Source organism: Cuculus canorus, chromosome Z (genome assembly GCF_017976375.1).
Source record: "Cuculus canorus isolate bCucCan1 chromosome Z, bCucCan1.pri, whole genome shotgun sequence".
NCBI lineage: Eukaryota > Metazoa > Chordata > Aves > Cuculiformes > Cuculidae > Cuculus > Cuculus canorus.
Window position 1 is genome coordinate 24,601,241 of NC_071441.1, and position 24,026 is coordinate 24,625,266.

Here is a 24,026-nt window from a genome sequence, read left to right on the forward strand (position 1 = left end):
CTTGTACATTGTAATAAGGTGTTAGTAGATCCTAAGTCTTTCATAGCCTTGAGAAAGGCTTGGACCACTTGCATAGAGGTGAACAACAATGCACTTATTTACCACCCAGTGGATGCACAGATTTGTATTGTTATAACTATGACTGGATGGATGGAGGTTTGGGTCTTGTTTTGGGGTTTTTTTTTTAAATTATAATATTTACACTGTTGTGGTTCCTGATCTGAACAAAGATGTTCAAATACATCAGACAAGTGCATTCGCTTTTTCCATGAGGAAGCAAACTGTACTGTCTAAATTAATTATTTTCTCCAAGGTCCAAGAAGCCAGTTTCTCATTCAGGGAAAGTTGGGGAAGAAGTCTACTAAGTTGTGATTCTGTAGTCTAGTGATTCTACACACAAACCTGTACTGATATAACTATTTTGATGGAGATATGAGAGTGTTTAATACAAGTTTGCCTACATAAATAGTAGCCTTTCTGTCTCCATCACTTTGAAATTGATAACTTTTCCTTCCATGCATTTTTTGAGTCAGAATCAGATTTTGGTTGATACTTCTACAAATCTAAATACTTCACCATGGTTACTTTGGTTATTTATGTACGGTGTAACACAAGCATAGAACCTTCTCACTCTGTGTACGGAGCACCCACATGATTGATGTCTGCATATCACTGTGAGGAAAAACATCTTTTATTGCAGAAGAGTGAACGAGTTACTAAATAAAATATCAGTCACAGTTTCAGGATCTCAAAGGGGAAAGTAAAAAGGAAATGTTGGATCTGAGTGTGCCCTTGGAACAAAATTCTTGTACTGCCTTACTAACTGTATTTTGCAAGAAAGTTATTGAAGGGAACTCAAATGTTAGCAGACACTGGGAGTTTCCCAGATTCAGTCTCTGTACCATACAGATATGTATACCTAAGTTTAACTGTTCTCCCCTCCCTCTACTAAAATACTAGAGAGAAACCTTGTATGCCTGATTTGAGGGACAGCCTGTTTGTACCTTCTGCACTGGTGAACTAGTTCAGGAACTCTTCATCCTAGTGAAAATATTATCCCTGTAATGCTACCAGCCAGGTCAGTGAGAAGCTCATGTTATCTGGTGTGTTTGTGGCAGTACTGCTCATAAAACTTGGACTTGCTAGAGAATTACTCAAGCCCACTCACTATTACCTTAACGGTATTTTATTCATGAATGAGTTTTCTTTGTCCATTTAACCTAGTGATATCTCCTTTACTGCTATCCTACATGGATCATTTCAGGAAAGACATCCTTAGATATTGGGAGAGTTGTTATTCTGTGGGACAAAAATGTGTGTTTGTAAATATTGATTTTACAGATTGTGAAGTCAGTCTTCTCATGTATTCTTTCCATGCTGTCTATGTGTCAACTATCTGATTTTTAACATGTTTCGTTTTAGATGGTATTTCAAATTACAAATGATCAATCCATTGCACGTTTTTCTCACCTGCTGAGCTTTTTTTTTTTGTTTTTTTGCCTTCTGTTTTTTTGTAAATTTATTGATTTCTCTTTCTGGAACAGCTGGTTTTTCACATTTTCCATATAGCATAAAGTTAGTTCTTAGAAAAGATATTGGCTTACGAGTCAGTCCAGCATGGAGACCTCCAATGTGAAAAGAGCCAGGGAGTATTCGACGTGAAGCAGCTCTGTCTTGGGGAGCAGAGTGTTAAATCTTCCCTCTGCTTCTTTGCAGAAAAAAACATATGCAAACGCTTCATAGACTGATGCACACAATTTATTTCATAAATCAGCAGTTCTTTGGTTTTGCATTAATTTAGTGTAGGTTTAGGGCAAGGAGTATTATCCTGCTCTACTGTAGTGCCCAAACTGTGTTTCTCCATAGACTCTTCATTCAGTTTCTGCCATCTGCTGTTACAAGTCAAATTTGTATATTTTTTGTCCTTTTCCTCAAACTTCTCTGTATCACTTCGTAACTAGCTTTCCACCTTTCCACTAATTTACTCTATTCCTCAACTGTTTCATGTCTTCGTTTTTGAAAGGTACTACCAATTTTCATTGTATGTCACATAAAATACGGAACAACCTTCGTGTAAGACGACATTGCTTTAAGCATAAGCCCAAATCTAAACTTGAGGTAAAAACTAGTACTGATTTGTTTGTCAAGCCTAATCTGATCTGCGTAGCTATGTCAAAGAGCCATTGCTATAGTTTATCTCAATGCCTCAGTTATCATACAGAGTAAAAGTCTTATTACGTACTTTTCAGTAGTCAATATGTCTGCTAATCTGTCAGACCAGTTCTCTGCCAAAACAGTTCACTGAAGGGATGTTGTCTTTGCATATTCCTCTGTGGCTTATGCATTCTGCATCTGCAGTAGTCCCCTGAAAGATCCGTTAGAAAACCTCCCACTGTTCAAAGTGTTGGTAGAAAACGACAAATCCTCTTTTCTAACCTGCTCTAAAAATTGATGATCTCTGTCTTCAACTCAAGGAACAACAAGAATTTTTTTCTGTAAGGAATCTTATATATACATTGCTTGAGGCATGTCAGAAGTTTAACCCCAGCAACCAAAACTGACATCTGTGGAGTTGTTCCATACTCCGTTTACCCTCTGTTCTTCGGGTTTTGAATTCCACCTCTATTTTCCTCTGTGTGGCTCTGTTATATAAATATTTCTCCCTGCCATTTTCAGCTATAATGAGCTGCAATATTCATTGATACTGATAGGTCTTCAAAGCAAATGCAGGCCACTTCTGCCAGCTCCCAGAGCACTCTTACTGAGACTTTGATCTGCTTGTATGTGTTGGCTGCATGGAATCACAGAATCATAGAATCATAGAATAGTTAGGATTGGAAGGGACCTTAAAGATCCTCCAGTTCCAAGCCCCCTGCTGTGCACAGGGACATCCCACTAAACCAGGCTGCCCAAGGCCCCATCCAACCTGGCCTTGAACACCTTCAGGGATGGGGCAGCCACAACCTCCCTGGGCAACCTGTTCCAGTGTCTCACCACACTCATTGTGAAGAAACACTTCCTGATGTCTAGTCTAATTCTGACCCTCTCCAGTTTATACCCATTCCCCCTCGTCCTATCCTCACAAGCCTTTATGAAAAACCCCTCTCCAACTTTCCTGTAGGCCTCGTTCAGGTACTGGAAGGTCGCTATAAGATCTCCTCTGAGCCTTCTCTTCTCCAGGCTGAACAAGCCCAAATCTTTCAGCCTATCCTCGTAGGGAAGGTGCTCCAGCCCTCTGAGCATCTTTGTAGCCCTCCTCTGGACCTGTTCCAACAGCTTCGTATCCTTCTTACATTGAGGATTCCAGAACTGGACACAGGACTCCAGATGAGGTCTCACAAGAGAGGAATAGAGGGAGAGGATCTCTTCCCTCGACCTGCTGGCCACGCTTCTTTTCATATAGCCCAGGATATGGTTGGTCTTCTGGGCTGCAAGTGCACCTTACCGGCTCATGTCAAGCTTCTCGTCAACCAGCACCCCCAAGTCTTTCTCTGCAGGGCTGCTCTCAATCACGTCATCCCCCATCATGTACTGAAAATGGGGATTACCCAGATGGAAGACCTTACACTTGGCCTTGTTGAACCTCATGAGGTTTTCAGAGACCCACTTCTCCAGTCTGCCCCGGTCCCTCTGGATGAGGGTATAGGTATCTCTTTAATGGATTCCTTCCACTTGCAAGAAAGGTGAAGAAAAGTACCTCACTCTCCCTTGTGCACAACAATGCCCTGAAACCTTCCTTGCCTGTTCTGCTCCCTCATCACATCAGTAATGCTGAGCAATGGATTTTGTTGGACTGGCACTTAGCAACAACTAAGCATGAATTACCTTTCTGTTGCTGATGCTGCTGATTTAAAAGTACTTTGCATTTTCGTTTTTATTTCTTAATTGAGTATTAACTTTTTCAAAACTGATTTAACTGTGAGTTAATTTGGCTGAATGAAAAAAAAATAGTTGTGACTGAATTCTTACCTTTTGTGCCCCTATCTTCAAGTCTAGTTTGGTTATAAAACAAGGAACTGACCTGAGTCCTCATCTCCATCCTGTAGCTTCACTGCAGGACAGTATGCTACTTAAACACAATTGACAGTAACTCTCCCTGCTGTCCAAAGTTTAAGATCACCTTCTGGATGGTATTTAAGACCTGTCACTGAGGATACTGACTCAACCCAAGATAAATCTGCTAAAGGAACTTCAAGAAAGCCATTCACACCTATGAAACAGGAAGATTTGCCACAAACACAGCTCAGATCAACAACAGACAAGGAAGCGAGGAGGTGTGTGGGCTCCAAGTAGATTTCTCATCTTGCAGGATCCAATGGAGGATGCACAGGCTGACAGGTGACAAGAGAAAACCAGTATTGATGTAGCGTATGATTTACTCAGTCTGTTGCATGCATATATACACAGCTGCCACCCAGCCCTTGTGCACTGAGGAACATCTCTTTGCAGGCAAATGTCAGACATTAAGTAAGACGCTTCCAGGCAAACCTCTCTCCCCACTGGTTAATGTTTACTTTAGAAACAAGAAGAGTTCTTTTGTATCAGTTTCATATGGTTTAACCACATAAAAATCAGAATAATTTCATTTTTTTAGAGCCAGTGTGGGAGGTCTTTGTAAAGAAGGGTGTTTACTTTTCCTGTGCAGTGTTCAATTTTCTTGGCAGTGCTTGAAAGGATTCTGTCAGGATGAAATCATGTATCTCTAGAAAATATTCTTTACTTATAACACCTAACAGCTTAGAATGCTTTGGTTTTCACCAGATATACTCTGCATATAGGGACTGATCCAAGCGGTTGGCTCCATAGTGCTTTGGCTCAAGATTATACATTTTTCACTTTCTACCTACATCATTTGCTTTTTCCAGTCTGACTATGGGGGTGCAAGAGTGCTTTGTTCTGAAGGCTTATGGCTCCACTGGGGCAAGAACTCTCATTGCAGGAGCTTCTCCCACTATGAGCTGCTTACTAGCTGGTGCCACTTATTGGTCTACCTAGCTAACAGAGTTATTATGTAGGCTGTAGTTCTTGTAACAAGGACAGGGACGTTTCAAAACTGAGGCAACAGTGCATTATTGTCCGTGTTGTTATTCATAGCACGCTAATGCCTACAGGTTCCTGTCAAGCTGAGAGTGCCATTGGGCTAGGCAGTAAGATGAAGACCAAGTAAGAGATCATCCCTGCTGTAGGACCACAGCCTAAGCAGACAAAATGGATGAAGCTCAAGAGGAAAAAAGTATTGATACAATGTTGCAAATGTGCTGTTGAGACACTTATGGGAGAGGAGTATGATCCAGCCCAGCACTTGAGTCTTCCTATTGGAGTCAAAGGGTACATTCAGATACTCACAGACTAGTCCATGCTTCAGCAGTTCTGGTCTCCATCACTCTGGAGTTCAGCAAAAGGCTGGTAACAAGATCCTGCTCACTTGGTCCTGCTTGAGTAACAATATGACACAATAAGCCTTTGACACACTTTCTCACAGTATCTTACTTGAGAAACTGGTTACCACTGGCCTGGACAGGTGCACCCTCTGCTGGGTTAAAAACTAGTTGGATGGCCAGGTCCAGGCCCCAAGGGCTGTGGTAAATGGAGTTACCTCCATGGCTGGAGGCCAGTCACAACTGTGTTCCCCAGGGCTCCGGATGTTCCCCAGATGTCGAACAGAACTGCAGGGTCCAGTCCTGTTCAATGTCTTTATCAATGACTTGGATGAGGGATCGAATGTACCCTCAGCAAGTTTGCGGACAACACTAAACTGGGAGGAAGTGTCGATCTGCTGGGGGGTAGGGAGGCTCTACTGAGGGATCTGAACAGGCTGGATTAATGGGCTGAGGCCGACGGGATGAAGTCCCGCACTTGGGACACAACAACCCCATGCAGCGCTGCAGGCTTGCAGAAGAGTGGCTGAAAAGCTGCCTGGCAGAGAAAGACCTGGGGGTGTTGGTCGACAGCCAACTGAACGTGAGCCAACAGTGTGCCCAGGTGGCCAACAAAGCCAATAGCATCTTGGTTTGTATTAGAAACAGTGTGGCCAGCAGGACCAGGGAAGGGATTCTGCTCCTATACACGGCACTGGTGAGGCTGCACCTCGAATGCTGTGTTCAGTTTTGGGCCCCTCACTGCAAGAAAGACATTGAGGTGCTGGAGCATGTCCAGAGAAGAGCAGCAGAACTGGTGAAGAGGCTGGAGAACAAGTCTTATGAGGAGTGGCTGAGGGAACTAGGGTTCTTTAGCCTGGAGAAGAGAAGGCTGAAGGGAGACCTTATCACTGTCTGCAGCTACCTGAAAGGAGGCTGCAGAGAGGTGGGTGTTTATCTCTTCTCCCAAGTGATAGGTGATAGGAAAAGAGGGAATGGCCTTAAACTTCATCAGGGGAAGCTTAGATTGGCCGTTAGGAAAAAATTTTTCACAGACAGGGTTATGAAGTGCTGGCAGAGGCTGCCCAGGGAGGTGGTTGTGTCACCATCCCTGGAGGTGTTTAAAAGGCGGGTAGATGAGGTGCTTGGGGACATGATTTAGTAGTGGACGGGTATGGTTGGATTTGATGATCTCAAAGGTCTTTTCCAACCTTATGATTCTATGACACTTTTTGTTCTGTCACAAGAAAGAAGAAACTGCCCTTTCAAATTAAAATTAAATTTATAGAACTGTTTAGAAGTACATATTCATGTTATGTTTTAGAAGCCTTTTTGTTTCCCTTTTAAACAACTTGAAGTTGATCAAAGATGTCCAGACTGTATGTAAATTGAATATATGGGTCCCCACAAAGCTTGAAACTTCTTAAATATAACATGATAAAGTTTAATTCGAGGATCACAGGCAAGAGTTTTGTTAACTTTGTCAAGATAATTTCCCTTACTAGAAGCAGCGTTCTTCAGCTGTTTTTTGAGAGCATCTTGTTTATGATACAAAATAATTGTGCTGTGATTGAATTCAAGATTTTCAGATTATTGGGCTTTTTTTGGCAACTGGAGTTTTGCAATTGTTTTCTTTCTTTTATTCAAGGGATCTGCAAATATTCACACTTTAAATCATACTGACAATGATTAATTCTGGAAACAGCTTGTTTACCAGAAGTTAAGCACACATAAGTACTTCTTAGTCAAACTTAATTTATTTAGTGAGTCTGCTCTGTAAAATTTTGTTTTCTTATTGGCTCTTTAGAAATTACAATCTTAATTTGTAAAATTAATAGTATATTACAGATAATTAGTCTGATTCGTAATATGAACTGATTGTTAGATTTCCTAACTGGTATTTTTCTGCTCATAAAATCCATCCATTACTAATTCACTTGTTTAGCTTATAGTTCCTGGAAGTAAAAGAAATTTAATACTGTGGTTGGTTGAGGTTTTTGTGAATTTATGTGCAGTTTTTAGACCACATCCGTAGCATTCTCTACTAGATAACCTTAAAGAATACCATTGCCTTGAGAAGTCAGGTCATGTTTACTACTTAGTTTGTCGATCTTCATGTGTCCATATACTTCACCAACTCTAAAAATGCTACTAAGGTATCACAACGGTCTGTTGGAAGCAGGAGGTTGTTTATTTTAAAAGTGACAAGTTTCTGTGATCAGTTTTGTATTTTGAATTTGTGATAATACTTGAAATAAGCTGTATTTAGGGAGCATCCTCTGCTCCCTATACAATTCTGATGGAAACTTATTTTCATCTCTGTTTATCTGAAAAATGTGTATACATGTGTTCTAAAACGTCTCACTAATAGACACATATTCATTTCAACACATCCAGTGCTTTGAATTACATTTTTCCTGTTACATTCCTCTCTGTTAGCAATCTCTTAATATCTCCATAGTTTTGTATTTATATAGTTTTCCATCAATCAGTTTAAATATTCAATGTATTGCGTCTGTCAGCCTCTGCAAAGGATGAAAACCTTTTGAATTTTGTTTCTTATGAACTACAGTAATTGAAATACTTTAAAAGTCTAGTTTGCACTTAAATATGTAACCACTACAGTGACAGGGGATAAGGACAAGGCTGAGGTACTAAATGCCTTCTTCGCCTCAGACTTTAATAGCAAAGAAAGTTCTTCCTTCTGTTTACAAATCCAAGAGTTAGAGGGGCAGATTGAGGCTCCCGTGATCCAAGAGGAGGCGGTTAGAGACTTGCTTGCCCAGCTAGACGCCCACAAGTCTATGGGGCCGGATGGGATCCACCTAAGAGTATTGAAGGAGCTGGCGGATGTCCTTTCCAAACCCCTATCCATCATCTTCCAGAGGTCCTGGCTGACTGGGGAAGTTCCACTAGACTGGAGGCTGGCAGATGTTGTGCCCATATATAAGAAGGGTTGCAGAGAGGATCCGGGGAACTACAGGCCTGTCAGTCTCACCTCAGTGCCAGGGAAAGTCATGGAACAGGTAATCTTGAGTGCTATCATGAAGCACATGCAAGAGAACCAGGTGATCAGGCCCAGTCAACATGGGTTTACAAAAGGCAGATCTTGCCAAACTAACCTGATCACCTTCTATGACAAAATCACTCGACTACTGGATGGGGGATAGTCTGTGGATGTAGTCTTCTTGGACTTCAGTAAAGCCTTTGACACAGTTTCTCACAGCATTCTGCTTCAGAAACTGTCAGCCTCTGGCCTGGACAGGCGCACACTCTCCTGGGCTGAAAACTGGTTGGATGGCCGGGCCCAGAGAGTGGTGGTCAATGGAGTTAACTCCAGCTGGAGGCCAGTCACAAGTGGAGTTCCTCAGGGCTCGGTACTGGGTCCAGCTCTGTTCAATGCCTTTATCAATGACCTGGATGAAGGCATTGAGTGCACCCTCAGCAAGTTTGCAGATGACACTAAGCTGGGAGGAAGTGTGGATCTGCTGGAGGGTAGGGAGGCTCTGCAAAGGGATCTGAACAGGCTGGACTGCTGGGCCGAGACCAATGGGATGAGGTTTAACAAGGCCAAATGCCGGGTCCTGCACTTGGGGCACAACAACCCTATGCAGCGCTACAGACTGGGGAAGAGTGGCTGGAGAGCTGCACAGAAGAGAAGGACCTGGGGGTGCTGGTTGACAGCCGACTGAATATGAGCCAGCAGTGTGCCCAGGTGGCCAAGAAGGCCAATGGCATCTTGGCTTGTATCAGAAATGGGGTCACCAGCAGGTCCAGGGAGGTGATTCTCCCTCTGTACTCGGCACTGGTGAGACCGCACCTTGAATACTGTGTTCAGTTCTGGACCCCTCACCACAAGGATGTTGAGGCTCTGGAGCGTGTCCAGAGAAGAGCAACAAAGCTGGTGAGGGGGCTGGAGAACAAGTCGTACGAGGAGCGGCTGAGAGAGCTGGGGTTGTTTAGCCTGGAGAAGAGGAGGCTGAGGGGAGACCTTATTACTCTCTACAACTACCTGAAAGGAGGTTGTGGAGAGGAGGGAGCTGGCCTCTTCTCCCAAGTGACAGGGGACAGGACAAGAGGGAATGGCCTGAAGCTCCGTCAGGGGAGGTTCAGGTTGGATATCAGAAAAAAAATCTTCACAGTAAGAGTCATTGGCTACTGGAACAGGCTGCCCAGGGAGGTGGTCGAGTCGCCTTCCCTGGAGGTGTTTAAGGAACAGGTGGATGAAGTGCTTAGGGACATGGTTTAGGGAGTGTTAGGAATGGTTGGACTCGATGATCCAATGGGTCCTTTCCAACCTTGTGATTCTGTGATTCTGTGATATTTAGGAGGCAGAAGCAGACAACTGTTGAACTCGTAGAACTAGAATTAGGACAAGTCAGGGGTTTAGAAGCACAGATGTGCTGAAGTCCTGTTGTAAGAAAGACTAAAAAGACATTGCTTTTCTGTTGCTACATTTTAGTATAGCTTTGGGCTGCAGTGGAGAAGAAAGAAGGAGGGATGAAAACAATGTTTCGAACCAAAACTATAGCCTCTTCACCAAGTTCTGGGAAGCAATACAGGAAGAACCAAACAAATGACTTTCAGCTAGGTTATGAAGTGTGCAGATCTTTTCTAAAGAAACACCATGATCAGCTCACAAAGATGCCAGTTCCACCTGCACAAGGTCCCTCTAGCTTGATCCTGTAACTACAATAGGTAGTTACTTCTAATTATAAGATTGTTTCCTAATTTAATTCTTATATTGTCAGATGCATGCAGAACATGATGACCTTATTCTTTTTTGTATGCCATACACATTGGATGATTCAGCTCAGTGTGACCAAAACACCCAAAAGAACGAAGAGATAGAGGAATGTGCAGATAAGGACCACATGAAATAATTCAGGAATTACTTCAGTTAGCATCAACTAATACTCTACAGTAAGTGTGAAACTGTGTTACTACAGAAAAGCAGTATTAAAAAAAAATATATATTTTCTCCAATAGCACAAGTAGTTTAAAACCTAAATTCTAAATTTAGTAGAATATTATTATTTTGCAAGCACCTTTACCTGATATTAAATAATTCTACAGCCCTGTGGTTCTGTTGTGTAGGGCTATCATTGACCTTCTCTTGCTTTTTAGAACTCTGAAATTCTGCCAATCATATCTGTCATTTTTGAGTTTTGTTACTTGCATATCCCTGCTCTACTTTGTATGTCTCTGCTCTACTTTACATTCTTTACTTTTTGTCTATGAAAGCCTGTAAAAATCACTGGGGGCTATGAAAGTACAAAGGTAGGAGAGAATGTGTCCTCCTATTTTCTGAGCACTTTGAAGGAATCCACTGTTTAAAGCAGCTGGAAAGAATTGTGAACAAAACAGGGTTATAGTTAGTACAACAGATGCAACCTGCAAGAGAAATTGCAAACACTAGAAAATTAAATCCTTTCTTTTTACTGAAACATACCATTTCTCTCTGGAAGAAGAAACAGACACTCTCTTCTGCAGAAGCCAAGATTTCTAAAGAGCTTATGTGGCCTGCTAGCCAGTGAGATGTGAACTGCCAACAGAAACATTGTGCACTTATACCAACAACAAATAATAGGCTGCTGGAGGCAACAGCTATTACCATCACATGAATAAAAGAAACTCTGGCAAATAGACATATATCAAATAGATTGTAAAATAAAAAAATACCTTCTTTTCAGCAGGTACTCAAGTATCTTCTTTTTAGATTGTGCCAAAACTGAAGAGTAGCAGATATCCGCATTATTTGACAGTTTTATGGGAAAATCTGGGAAGACCTCTCCCCAAGGTCATTCTTGTGGAGAACATGCTCCAGATTAGTTTAACTGGATGACAGATGTCACTCCTATTCCTCTGCTAAATAGGTTCCAGGACATGTATCAGGCCCTCAATGTATGGAAAGTGACCATTGCAGCTTCTAGATCAGTATGCAAGTTATGTGATCATTGTTAGAAAGGGTTAAACACATTTTTGTCATTGCTACAGGCAGAACCGAGGCTGTTGTCTATAACCAACTAAAGTGCTGTTGGAGCTCATGGTGATGACTAGGACGTATCCTGTGATGTTAAAAAATCAGAGAATGTCATCCGCAGATGCAGCACAGAAGAGGAGCAGTGTGGCTTTTTGAACAATCAGCGTTATCATCTAGGGTTAAAAAAATATTCCTTATCTACTACCTGTTTCAGTTTGTTATGGCTGTTACTGAGAGGGAGGGAACAAATGCAGAAAACAATTTTATGAAATAAATAGAGAAGTTATAAATAGTTACTGAAGGGTGGCACAACCTTGAATGATTAATTCCACAATGTGTTTACCAACATGATGCATTTTAAATGTGCTGACCAGTTTCCATTTACTGCTGATCTCAGACTGTCAAGAGTGTTTTCTTCTGCTTCTTCCACATATTCTGCTTCATACTGTTGACATGTTTCATAACTTTCCTTCGTCATCTGCCTACATCCTCCTTGGAGCCTGTGAGGGTGTCTTTCTTCATAATCAGTCTCTTTAGTTTCTGCCTGGCTTTGCTTTCGTCGCAGGCAGGTACTCTGAGCCTTCCTTGTCCTAGATGCTTAATTTATTCCCCCAGCTATCAATTTCATTAACGTCATGTAGGAAGGGAAGCTGTTCTTCATGATTAGAAAAGGTGGCAGTATCTGACTCTTACACTTTCATTCTGGGTGTGGGGGTATGTCCTGGTCAACACAGTGTTATGCATAAAGTTGATGAGTTACATTCTCATTCTGAAATAGGACTTTTTTGTGTATACTTTTGGCATATCTCTGAAGTGCCCTCTAGTAGACTACAAGAGTGGAAGACAATATTTTAAGCAGTTTTCTGTATATGGCTGACAGAATTAGGGGTTGTATTCAGTACAGTGCAATCAGCAGAGATCTGGTTTTAACATGATGAGTGCTGAAATTCAGTCTGCAACAATCCTGTTGGTGCAGGATTTACATAGCTAGTGCAGAGAAGGTCTGGCTCAGTGACAGGTGTTCACCCAAGGATTGAAGAGTACCTCCCTACTCTCCCATTGCATATCTCAAGGCCTTAGGACTCCTTATGTCCACAAGAAGGCGAAGTTAGAGAGGAACATCGTGACCGGATCTGCTGGAAGAAATTCCTGCTCAGCAGTTCACTGTTATATTCCTTTGATGGACTTTGTTAATGGCTAATTAAATCCATTCAATCTTGAAATGTGTTGTCCAGGCTCCTGCACACCAAAAACTTTTAATTTAGGACACAAAACTGTTCTTATGATATAGCAGGCATCCCAAAGCCTTGAAGTCCAAAAGCCTTAGGCAAGAACTGAAACTGCAAAGGAAGAATAAATATTCTTTGTAGACTCATCATGCAGCTACAAGGAGAGTGACAATAATCAGAGAGGGAAAATTCTCTTTCATTTACTGTTTCTTCACTCCATCTGTCATTACAAAAAGACAAAAATTCAAGTGATTTAATTCTGTGCTTAAGGTTTTCTTTTCTGATTCCTTCACAGATGGGAGATTGGGAAATGGAGCACTTGCAGTCTTACCTGTGGGGTTGGATTGCAGACACGAGATGTCTTCTGTTCTCATCTACTATCAAGAGAAACTAATGAGACTGTGGTTTTGGCAGATGAATTGTGCTATAAACCTAAGCCAGCCCTTGTGCAAGCTTGTAATCGCTTCGACTGCCCACCGTCCTGGTATCCTACAGAATGGACAGAGGTAAGAATGTATGTGTAATCTCATTTTATGACTGTTAAAGTAGTCATTACATGCATTACTGAGGCATCATTTTGCTTTAGTTCATCAAGACAATTCCTTAATCATTCAATGAGCCATTAAAAAATGAAAAAGTGTGCTTTTTTCCTCTTTAAAAAAATGCATCGATATTTACAGGTAAATAATGACTGTAGCTACTGCTAATGCAAATTACTGGAAACTCTTAACAGCTGGCTAGGGATTCTTGAATATATCTGGAATATATCTTGAAAAATATCTGGAATATGATGGTCAGTGCAGGGACTAGATTTGGTTTAGCAATGCCAAGGTTTCCAGGAATACAAAGTTGTAAGGTTCAAGTAGAAGAGACTCTTTAAAGCATGTTGGATATTCTGTATATTCTCAAGTAGTAATTCAGTTTAGGACAAGAAACAATCCTCATCCTTCAGAGTCTCGAATGAGTGTTGGGCAGTTCCATTTAAGAGATGGATGTCTTGTTATGCTAATGTTGCAATTGTTGTCTACTCAATGGACCTGTAGAAGATGTTTTGACTTTGGAAGGCAACCTGAAATGAGTTTATTTGTTGCCATTTGCTTGCAAATGAAAGTACTTTTGCAATTCAAAAGACTTAAAGATGCTTCTGTTGGTTATAATAATGCATAGTAAGAAAGGGTCCTGCCCTGTTGTCAAGAGTAAGGGAGGTGCAAGACTGTGTGATGAAGGTGCAAGCAAAAGTCCTATTTAAATCTTCACTTCTGATGAGTGCACAGATTCATTCCATCGTGTGATAAAATTATGAATTCTTGGCACAGTGCTTACATAAGCATACTCAGTGCCCATCTATAAAATCTGCTCTTTACTTAACAGCCAGGGAGATGTTGAAGTACTCACCTAATAGAGTCAATAAGCGTGTGAAGCTGTACTGTATTGGAGAGCTCTGTGTTTGGGCAGCAATACTAGTAATGAAAATTTATGCCAGCCTACTGTTCTGTCAAAGCTAGGCATTAGTTCTTTGTTTGAAACAGTTCAGTGATGTTTCATGCTTTAATTTGTCTACTGATATTCACATACATGTATTTACTTAGTTGTACTTATAAATATTTCTAGCTTATAGACCTATATAAATGCTGTTTGTGTAAATAATAAATAGTATTCTGCTAGCACGTAAGATAGTAAAGTTGAGCATTTCAAAGATAGGATATAGTAAAGGGAGTGCCTCTGCTCTTTAAAATCCTATAATTTGCCACAGTCCTTACAAAAAGCAATTTTCTGTGAGTTTATTTCAACACTCAGAAGAGGTGTATATTACAGCATGCTGAAAAGTTTACTTTCTGCTGACAGTGACTATAAGCTATAGGCCACTCTAAAATGGTACTGAAATAGTTTCCACTACAGCAATGTCCAAACAGATTTTTTTTTCAAGATTTGCACATCTTCCTTAACATTGCAAACATGTATCTCTGCTGAAGTGATGGTTTAGTCATTTTTGTGTCTGCTATGGGGCTCTGAAATATGCTCTCTTTTTGAAAGGTATAGTAGATCTTAGGAAGCAGGGAGGTTAAGTATAAAGGCTTTAATAAGCATGTTAATCAGGAATTAAATAAAACTGCTGAATTCACGCGTTTTGTGTTAGCTGTTGCCTTCTCCAGGCTGAGTGAAGAGAGAGAACCTGTGCTACAATTCATTGCTGCATCTTAATGAAGGTCATGTTATAGCTCTTCTGCACTTACCTCCACAGGCTTTGCAAGCTGGCCAGCTGTGTACGTAGCTCCTCACTACAGGGTCACTTATATTTCCTATCCTTAATTTTCACCAGGAGAAGCAGCACAAAAAAAAAATTACTTCTCTGCCTAGTGTCTTCTGTGTCTGCTTAGATTACTATAATGCAAGAAAATCCATCAAAATTAATTTCCATTCTCTCGTTTTTGAAAGACACCTGTCTTCCTTCTTTGCACCACCAACCTGTTACAGTTATTTCCACCCTGTAAGAAAGTCAGACCTCACAATTCTGTCTCACTCAGGTTTCCCATAGATGACCTCCATGTGAAAACCTGCACCATCGGGCCAGTGCATTGCATTTGGGGATTATTACAGCTGTTGGGCTCCTGGGATGTGTGAGGGAAAATAACTTTTGGACAGGATGTGAGTGGGTGAGACTTCTGGTGGTGAGTTGCTGTCATGCAGCAGAGCTGCTGTGGAGTCCTCCAGCAGAAGAAATTCTGCAGGAGGATTTCTTTCTTTGCATTAAGGGACCCACAACACCTCCCCAGTCCCCAAATTCTTAAGAGGTTTCCCCAAATATGGGAATATGGAGGACCCTGCAAAAAGGTATCTTCTTCACCCTAAGGAAGGCCCTTAGGCCCTTTAAAGCTTCACCAACACTAGAAGGTAACATCTGCTCTCCACACAGTCTGGTTTAAAGCCAGTTCTTTGGACTGATCTGTGGAGTTCATCATGGTTTTTGGAGCACCCTTTCACAATGGTTTCAAGCAAAAAAAAAACAAACACAAGGTTTAAACTGCAGTGAACAATGTTTCCTTTTCTAAGTTGTTTTATGCTTGTTAAAGAAGGGTTGTCTGAATAAAATGACACTGGAAGCCCCAGTGTTCCTGTCAGATAAAAACATATTTATCAGTGTTGTAACATTCCAAGCAATTTTTGAAGTATGTCTTTACAGACTGAAGATTATTTATTTTTAAATAGATCTGTTTCTTAGCTAAATGTATTGGGATGTTTATCTTGTTTTCAGTAGTATGCTTCTGGAGGGATGTGGATATAAACTTCCATTTTTGCAAAGCCCGATTAATTACCTACTCTGCAGACCTCAAATAGGAGACATCCATTAGTAAATCTTCATTTGCCTTTATTTTATGACTGAATAAGCTTCATAGTCTCAGTCCTAGCATTCTTTTTTAGCTGCTTGGTTCTGTCCTTGCTCCATAGTTAATTAGAACAATGGTTTGACAACAGAGTCAACATAGGTAACCTGCTAATATTTTCAGATATTTTCCTAGCTATTTTTTCTCCACATCGTAAGATGTCTTTGGGAATCTCCAAGTGTCAGGCCTTAGAAAGCAACTGAAAGACCTGCTGAGTTTAAAATGTTTACTCCTTTTGTAGACACTTTATCTTACTGTAGAGTCATAACAAAGAATTCATTTTTGAGAGTAAGGCAAAAACTTATACAGCTGTAGTCGCACAACCAAGTAGAGGGCAGTGAAAAGTTAAATCGCCTGGGAGAGCTGAGGGGTACAATAAGCCGTTCTTCAAATGTCCTTGTAACAAGAACTGACCATAAAATGACATCTTTTCAAACATTCAGCTACTCTCCCAAACCCCTAACAGTTAACATGCTGAGAGGCAGTTGCCTAGCCCCTTATTTTTCATTAATAACTGACTTTCCTCCTTAAGCTTGAGAAGAGACCTGCTTCCCTGCCTCCCAGGCAATGGAAATGGTAGGTTTGCCTAAATCTTGTGCATTGTATGCATGTGTGTAGATGCTCATAGAAATGTGCTGGGGCAGAGAGACACTTTACGCCCCTGCTCTCAATGGTGACTGTCAATTCTTTGTGTTAATTATCGTTTGCAGATTGTTGTTTGAGCAGAACAGGTAACAAAACAATGACTACTGTGAGGGAAGTCAAGCCACAGTTTCACCAGCAATTTAAAATGATATATGCCAGCCCTTCTACCAAAAGACAAAACAGTTGCTGCAGGCATCTCTTTCTTGTCTCTGTAGCGTCCAGAGTATCAGGAGACATAGTTCCAACAGCCACACATTACCTACTTGGTTAAGTGAGGCAAAACCCACCCTGTGATGCAAGCACTTTTTCCTGTTGTAGTGTTGTAATTGTGCTGTGCTATTTTTCTGAGCAGCAGAGAGAGACAGCATGGTATTAAGATGGGATATGTCTGAATGAGGATGTTCTAAAACTACTGTTTCATATTGCTTGTAAAGACAAGCATATGTTGCTGTCATTGATTACCCCCTTTCCTGGAAAAATGTGACCACTGGTATCTTCCACTAGAGAAAAATCAGCAAAGACTCCAGGGCAGTGGAGGCTTCAGAGGTGAAATACAGGCACAGCTTCAGTGCAGTAATCCAGGACTGTTTTAGAAGAGCATTCCTGCAGACAAGGGAAAATCTCATTACTGGGTTTGGCTCTCTCTGGCATTCAGCAATAGAGTTTGGTGTGAAGTAGCAAGTTATTCTTCAGAGAACAAAGCTGTGTAAATGAGTGAAGGGCAAGAAGCAAGAGAAGATCTGTTATGTCTTACCTTTTCACCCAGTAGTGATGGAAGGGCAGGAAGTCTAACTGGCATTTGATCGATTGACAGAAGGAGCTTGCTTTTGATGTATTCAAACACTGCCTAACCCATTTTGACTCCAGTATAGAATGACAGTCCTTAGGCAATCTTGAAATAATACTTTTAATCATATTTTTATTTATTTACTTTCTGCTCAGGAATGAATTGTCCTCAAATGAAGGGATGATAAATGTTTTCTTTTGTTGAAAATTGAAGTATTGTTTTACTTGTTTAAGTTTTTTGAAGCCTTTGGGCTTTGTAGCATTTTAAGGGAGTAGGACAAAAGCTATTTTTACTCACAAGAAAGCAGACCAAATTGAATATAAATGCACTTCTTTTCTGCCTTTCAGGGAAAATGTACATCCTAAATAATCAGACTAGCATTAAAGTTTATGCAGCTTTCTCTAAGACAGAAAGGCCTTCCATGACCGCAAGATTGTCTGTAACAGTTTGTTTTCAACTGCTTGAGTTTAAGTTGTAATACTTCATATGGTTTTCTGCATCTCAGGCATTATTCCCATGTTGCAAGCTATAAGCAACTCACGGTCATGTCAGTATAGTGTAAGATCCTGCTTCTTATTTGCTAGGAGAAGAGAGTATAAAGAATTTGAGCTGACTGTACTGAGCAGAAGAACTGCAATCCTGTTACCAGTCTCAGAAAAGAGATGCTTGGCAAAAATGTCTGAGCAGCAAATTTACAAACCAGATTCAGAAAAGTTATTAAATCTGCTTGTTCAAAATTTCCTGCCCTGCTTGCCTTGAAAATGGATACAGACAGGAATACTGACATTAAAGAGAGAGGGGAGGTAGATTCTCTGAATATTAATCATCTTGATTTATTTTGATTCAAATTAAACCTTCCACCTTGACTTTTCCAGAGTGTGCACATTGGTGTCATCACAGCCATAAATACAAAAGGGCTGCATGGATATTTAATGGTTTATTATATTAACCTTACAAACCAATTATTGAGACAAACAGCATATTGCAGCTGATATTCCGCTTTTGCATTAATTAAAAATCAGAGAAATGCCATAGTGGAAGAAATCTTCGAGGACATGCATTCTAGGCTGAATGCTTAAGTTTTGAGCTGCATCATGCAGATTAGAAATGAGAAAAGAGAAAATTATGACAGGGAAAAAAAGAAAACTGATGAACTGGGGGATTTTTTATTTATCACACTCTTAAATTTCCACTTGTTTTCTTGCTAATAGAAACATTTTTAATCAAACTAAATTTAGTTCAAGCTAACTATATACTTCATAGCTGTTATTATCTAATATATATGATCAAATCCTGGGAATGAAGGTCTTGAATCATCTGCTGCTGGAGGAGGCTTTTCCACTCTTTTTGGCACCGTCAGTAGCACAGTCAGAGTTCAGACAGAGACATTAGGATACGGATCTTCCATATCATGTGCAAGTCTCTCATTTTCCAGTTAGCGGTTACAGGAAAGGACAAATTTTCCACCTCCATACTGCAATTCTGACCCATTGTTTCCATGTATTTTGTACAAACACCTGAAAACAAAACATTTCAGAAATACTGAAGCAGTTTTTCTAAATATTAGCAAAAAATACCTTCTGCTTCTTTCCAAAATATTTCTGACTTTTTAAAAGAAGTCTGCCTTGACATATGTGAAATTTTTTCTTATACTTTCTATTTGGTAAGAATTGAGTGTTGATTTCTACCGAAATTCACAAGTAATTTTTGCTTCAAGTTGCCATGGTGCAAGTACAACTTAAGGTGGCTGACTCTTATCTCCCACAGTGTTCACAGACGTGTGGTGGTGGTGTCCAGAAGCGAGATGCACTTTGTAAGCAGCGCCTAGCGGATGGAAGCTTGTTAGAGCTGCCAGAAACCTTCTGCTTCACACCAAAGCCAAGTACCCAACAAGCCTGCAAAAATGAAGATTGTCCCAATGAGTGGCTTCTCTCTGACTGGACACAGGTATGCTTATTTATATGCCCTATAATTGTGCTGTTCTTGCCAGTGAAGTCGCTTGGTTTCCTGGGAAAAAGGAGCTAAATTAGCTCAGACTGGACGAAGCGTATTATGCCCAGTTTTGTCCTGTAATCTGTCCTTATCATCATGGTGGGGAATGTTATCACTAGCTAGATGTTCCTTTTTGAGACTCCCTCAACAGAATGTGGTTTAGCCATCCAGCCAAACCATTAATGCCTTCTTGCATAAACACAAGCCATGCTCAAAACAATAAATCTCTGCCTCTGTCCCTGCCTATGTTTATGTTCATCCAAGGCATCAAAGATGAGTAATCTTTACTCTCCCAAGCTAAATGCTTTTTCTTCCCAAAGCCTGGCTGTTCGGATGTCAATTGTCTTTTCCTCTTGGGACCACTCCAACCTTTCCCTATGATCCAGAGAAGGGAAGGGAGGGAATCCTGCAGTCTGCTGTAGGCCCATCATTACAGACACCAAGCCTCTTTCATTCCAGGACACTGCTTTTGTGATGTTAGCTAGCTACTTCCTTCCTTCGATGTAGGGATTGCAAAACAAACTCACTCTACTGAAGTTTCTTGCCCTTCCCCAGGCTCCCTTTCTGGCCCCATCTGGCTTAAGAAAGATTCTGTTCATATTTATGACAGTGTAACTGAAAATATGGTTTGACCTTTTAATGCCAGTAAGCATAAAAATCATTCCTCATCTTGCAATCTCTGCCATAGCTCTCTCTGTTCTCATTCATGGAAGGAGGTGGAGTTGTATTAATTGTTAAAGAAACACTGGTCACCTCACAGACTTCTCCCACCTGCATGCTTCATATGTTGACCTGACTTGAAGTTTTACTCAAGTAACGGGTGTTCTCATGAAGTCTGCTGCCAGATGGCACATAGCCATTCTGGCAAGTGAAGATGGTAATTCTGTTCCAAATTCTGTCCTCCTTCACAATAAGATGCTATGTGGTTTGGATTATGTTGACACCCATACAGCTCACATATCTTTATACTGGCACTTAATAAAATCAAATCTGACTTCACTCTTTCCACCCCATTTCACTTCACAGTTTTGCTCTTCTTACACTTAGCTTGTTTTCTCCCCTTCAGTTTATCTCCCGTCCCCTTTAACACGTGTGCACCTAAATGTAAAAGAAGGGCACGTGTACATTTGTGCTACCAATTTTGTACAGCTCAATTTACTTTGCAGTACCTTTACAGACTGCTGCCTGGGTCCCAGTACAATGGCACTGCCTGTGTTCTCTTTTCTTGTGATACTGTGTACATAAATATGAAATAAAATAGGTATGCTGAATTCCATCAAATATTTCCCACCGGTGTGTTGGACACCACAGTCTGGTATTACAGGGTTTATAGTCTTTTGTGTAAGCCCTGTGTGGTAACTAGAAGGCTGCAGTAACTCATTGGTATCTGAAACACTCATCTATGTATTACTTCTAATAGATGTGCAACAGTAAAGCTCAAAGGTTAAGTTTAGGCTAGATTTTAGCAGAATAGGATGTATTTGTGAAGTGCAAGTCAATGTGGTCTGCTCTTGGCTATGAGCAGGAGTTTTTCCAGCCAGCAGACACAGATATCTAGAAATAAAGTGCAGACACAAGCTTTACACTGTAGCGCAGTACCATTAAAACAAGGGACACCATCTGAGCAAAAAAAGTATGAAAAGGAGTGTGGGAAGATCTAAAGCTTGAAAGGACAGAAAATACCTGATATTTCATCTCCCTATTGTGCCTGCACTGCTTGTAACTGAATGGCCAAACGGTGCTCCACTTTATTCCACTGCAATATTTTGAGCGCTGTAATAGGTCTGTACTGTGGTATGAGTATGCAAAATGGATACAGGAAGTGAGGGAGGGTGGGGGTTGTGAGAAGGAGTTTTTAATATACCTTGTTCCTAATGTTTCTGGTTCTGTTCCTAGTGTTCAGTGAGCTGTGGAGAGGGCACCCAGAGTCGAAATGCCATTTGCAGAAAGATGTTGAAAACCGGAGATGCTGTCTTCATCAATTCCTCAATGTGCCCACCTTTGCCGTTCTCGTCCTTGATCAGGTCCTGTGCACTGGGCACCTGTGCAAGTAAGTGAAAAAGATGCTTGGGAGTGTCTGGGGAGAGGAAGCTTGGATGTCCATCACTAAGTAATCCATGCTGTTACCTGCTCCCTAACATTGTCTTGCAGTAGTATTACTTGGTCTTGCAGAGTGACTGCTGCTGCTGAGCTTTTCTGTCTAGGAAGAAGTGTGCTTTGTTTAGCAATCAGGCAAGTTAGCGGATGAAAACTGTTAATTTTACTGCGAGTGAGCCACTGTGCTGGAAGGAAACTACTTATTTCTGAAAGAACTAGCTCAAAATTCTGTCCAAAATCTAGATCTAAACTTCACTACTGAAATGTTGAGACTCAGAGATAACAGCACAGCAGCCTGATGGCAGCCGCAAATAAACTCTGCTAGAACAGCTGCAAAGAAAATGTTTGGTAAGGAATTTTTTTGGAGATCGTTTAAAACCTTATTATTTCATTATGTCACTCAGAACCCTCTTTGACCAGGGATTGCTAATGAACAATGCAACCTAAGTTAGTTTTATTTTACATTGATATATCATGCATTTGTTGTTGCCCTTCACAAGAGCAGTAGTCTCCTTGTAAGCCCTACCCTTGGTTGCAGTGAGCTAACTGGATGTGCAAATGTTCAGAAGTCACCCTAGCTGCAGCCCAGAGCTGACTATGACCTCTGAAACTGTTAAATATTGGGTATGTCGGGGAGAAAAGACCTGATGTTCAGAACTAAAGCTGGAACCAAATGTTGCATGTTGTTTACTGATAATGTACCTATACTGCTTTATTTAGTGTTTCATAACAAAGATCTCTGTCATAGATATCTGGAAACTGGAAGGACACATTGAACTATTGCACTTATTTTCCATGTATTTACTGTGTTTTTAAGCCTAGTCTATGCAGTTTTGTTCTGTTCAAGATTGCTCCCTAAGGTATCATCATTTTTGTTCTTCTGTACTGCTGTAAACTGCAAGAACATGTTGTTTTAGAGGGTTTGTCTTTTCAATGTATTTATAAGCAACAATCTTCATTTATACACTTTAACAAGAACTACATTTTCACTCAAGCTTTCTCCCTGTAATAAAGCTTTTGTCTCTGTCTCTTTTATTCCTGCATGTATCTTGAGCAGGACTACTTTTGCATTCATGAATAGTGCCTTGTTATTCCTCTTATTTTGATTGCTCTGATAACTTATTGTTCAGGAGCTGGTGGTCACTTTCTATTATTCTTTAATGGGTTGAATGTTGGCAGCACCAAAGTAAATTGTTTGTTTTGTTTAATATATCACATACTAATAGTATTAATGATATTTCAGGGCACAACAGGCCAGCTCATAAGCAAAGCCCCCATATTATGGCCATAAAGAAAATTTACATCCAGACAAAGAAGCAGAAGAAGCTAAACTTTATTGTGGGTGGGTATGCCTACCTGCTGCCCAAAACCTCTGTTATTCTTCGATGCCCCACAAGGAGGTTCTGGAAATCAATGATTACTTGGGAGAAGGATAACAAGAGGCTCATCAGCTCAGCTCACATCACCATTGCACCCTATGGGTACATGAAGATCCATCGTTTGAAGCCTTCAGACACTGGGACATACACCTGCACAGCAGGACCGGCCCGGGAGCATTTTGTAATTAAACTAATTGGAAGCAACAAGAAGATCATTGCTGGGCAGCCAACTGGTATTAAGGAGGAAGAGGCCATGAGAAAGGCCAGCTTAAATGAAGCCTTGCGAACACAGGAGAAACATATCAATGGGATTCTCTTCAATGGGAGCAAGGCTGAAAAGCGAGGGCAACTTGCTGACCCCAGCAGCTGGTATGATGATATTATCTTAAGGCTGCTACAGCACAGAGGCTGGCCAGGGGAAAATCTGGAGTCCTGGGAAGCCCAAGAGTCGACAGAAAGAAACGTATCCTCAGAGGAGGACCAGAGCCGGGAGTATAATCAGCCATTTACTCTGGTCACAGAGCAGAAACGTTTGGATGATATCATAAGGAATTTGTCTCAACAGCCTGAGGAGCTTAAAGATGTTTACACTGAGCAGCTTGTTGTGCAGCTGGCTCATGAGGTTTTCAGGAGCCACTTGGAGCACCAGGAATCTGTCCTCAAAGCATCACAGCGACAAGTAGATTCAGCCTTGGTGGAGTACCCTCTCCACAGATATGTTTCTGGATTTACTAGCTCCCTCAGGACATCATCTGCTGAAACATTTCTTCCCACCTCTGTAGATCTGTCAAGTGGCTTACACAGACCTCATCAAAAGCCTGCCATCCTTCGAAAGATTTCAGCAGCACAACAGCTTTCTGCTTCAGAGGTTATTACCCACCTAGGACAGACAGTGGTCCTAGCCAGTGGCACACTGAGCGTGCTGCTTCACTGTGAAGCAGTGGGAAACCCAAAGCCCACCATCAGCTGGGCTAAGAATGGAGAAGAGGTGAAATACAATGATAGGTAAAACATTACTTAACTTTTAAGAAAGTAATTGATATTTTGATTCTTAGGTCCATATTTTCACTACCTGTCAGTCTGATGGAGAGAACGATATTTTGCTGTAGTCTGATTTCATAGCAGAAAGAAGGGTTAACATATGAGAAGTAGTAGACACACAGTCACTTTTCAA

The 24,026-nt window shown here is 41.0% G+C and overlaps 1 protein-coding gene across 4 annotated transcripts in view; it reads left to right on the forward strand.

Annotated features, from left to right (window-relative positions):
- The window catches only part of ADAMTSL1 (ADAMTS like 1), a 391,465-nt gene that overhangs the window by 322,758 nt on the left and 44,681 nt on the right, over nucleotides 1-24,026 (forward strand). For all 4 annotated transcript variants that reach the window (XM_054053917.1, XM_054053919.1, XM_054053918.1 and 1 more), the window contains 4 exons: nucleotides 12,865-13,075; nucleotides 19,152-19,331; nucleotides 21,273-21,426; nucleotides 22,717-23,857. In XM_054053917.1, coding sequence (XP_053909892.1) covers nucleotides 12,865-13,075; nucleotides 19,152-19,331; nucleotides 21,273-21,426; nucleotides 22,717-23,857 — 1,686 coding nt within the window. The remainder of the gene's footprint in view (nucleotides 1-12,864; nucleotides 13,076-19,151; nucleotides 19,332-21,272; nucleotides 21,427-22,716; nucleotides 23,858-24,026) is intronic.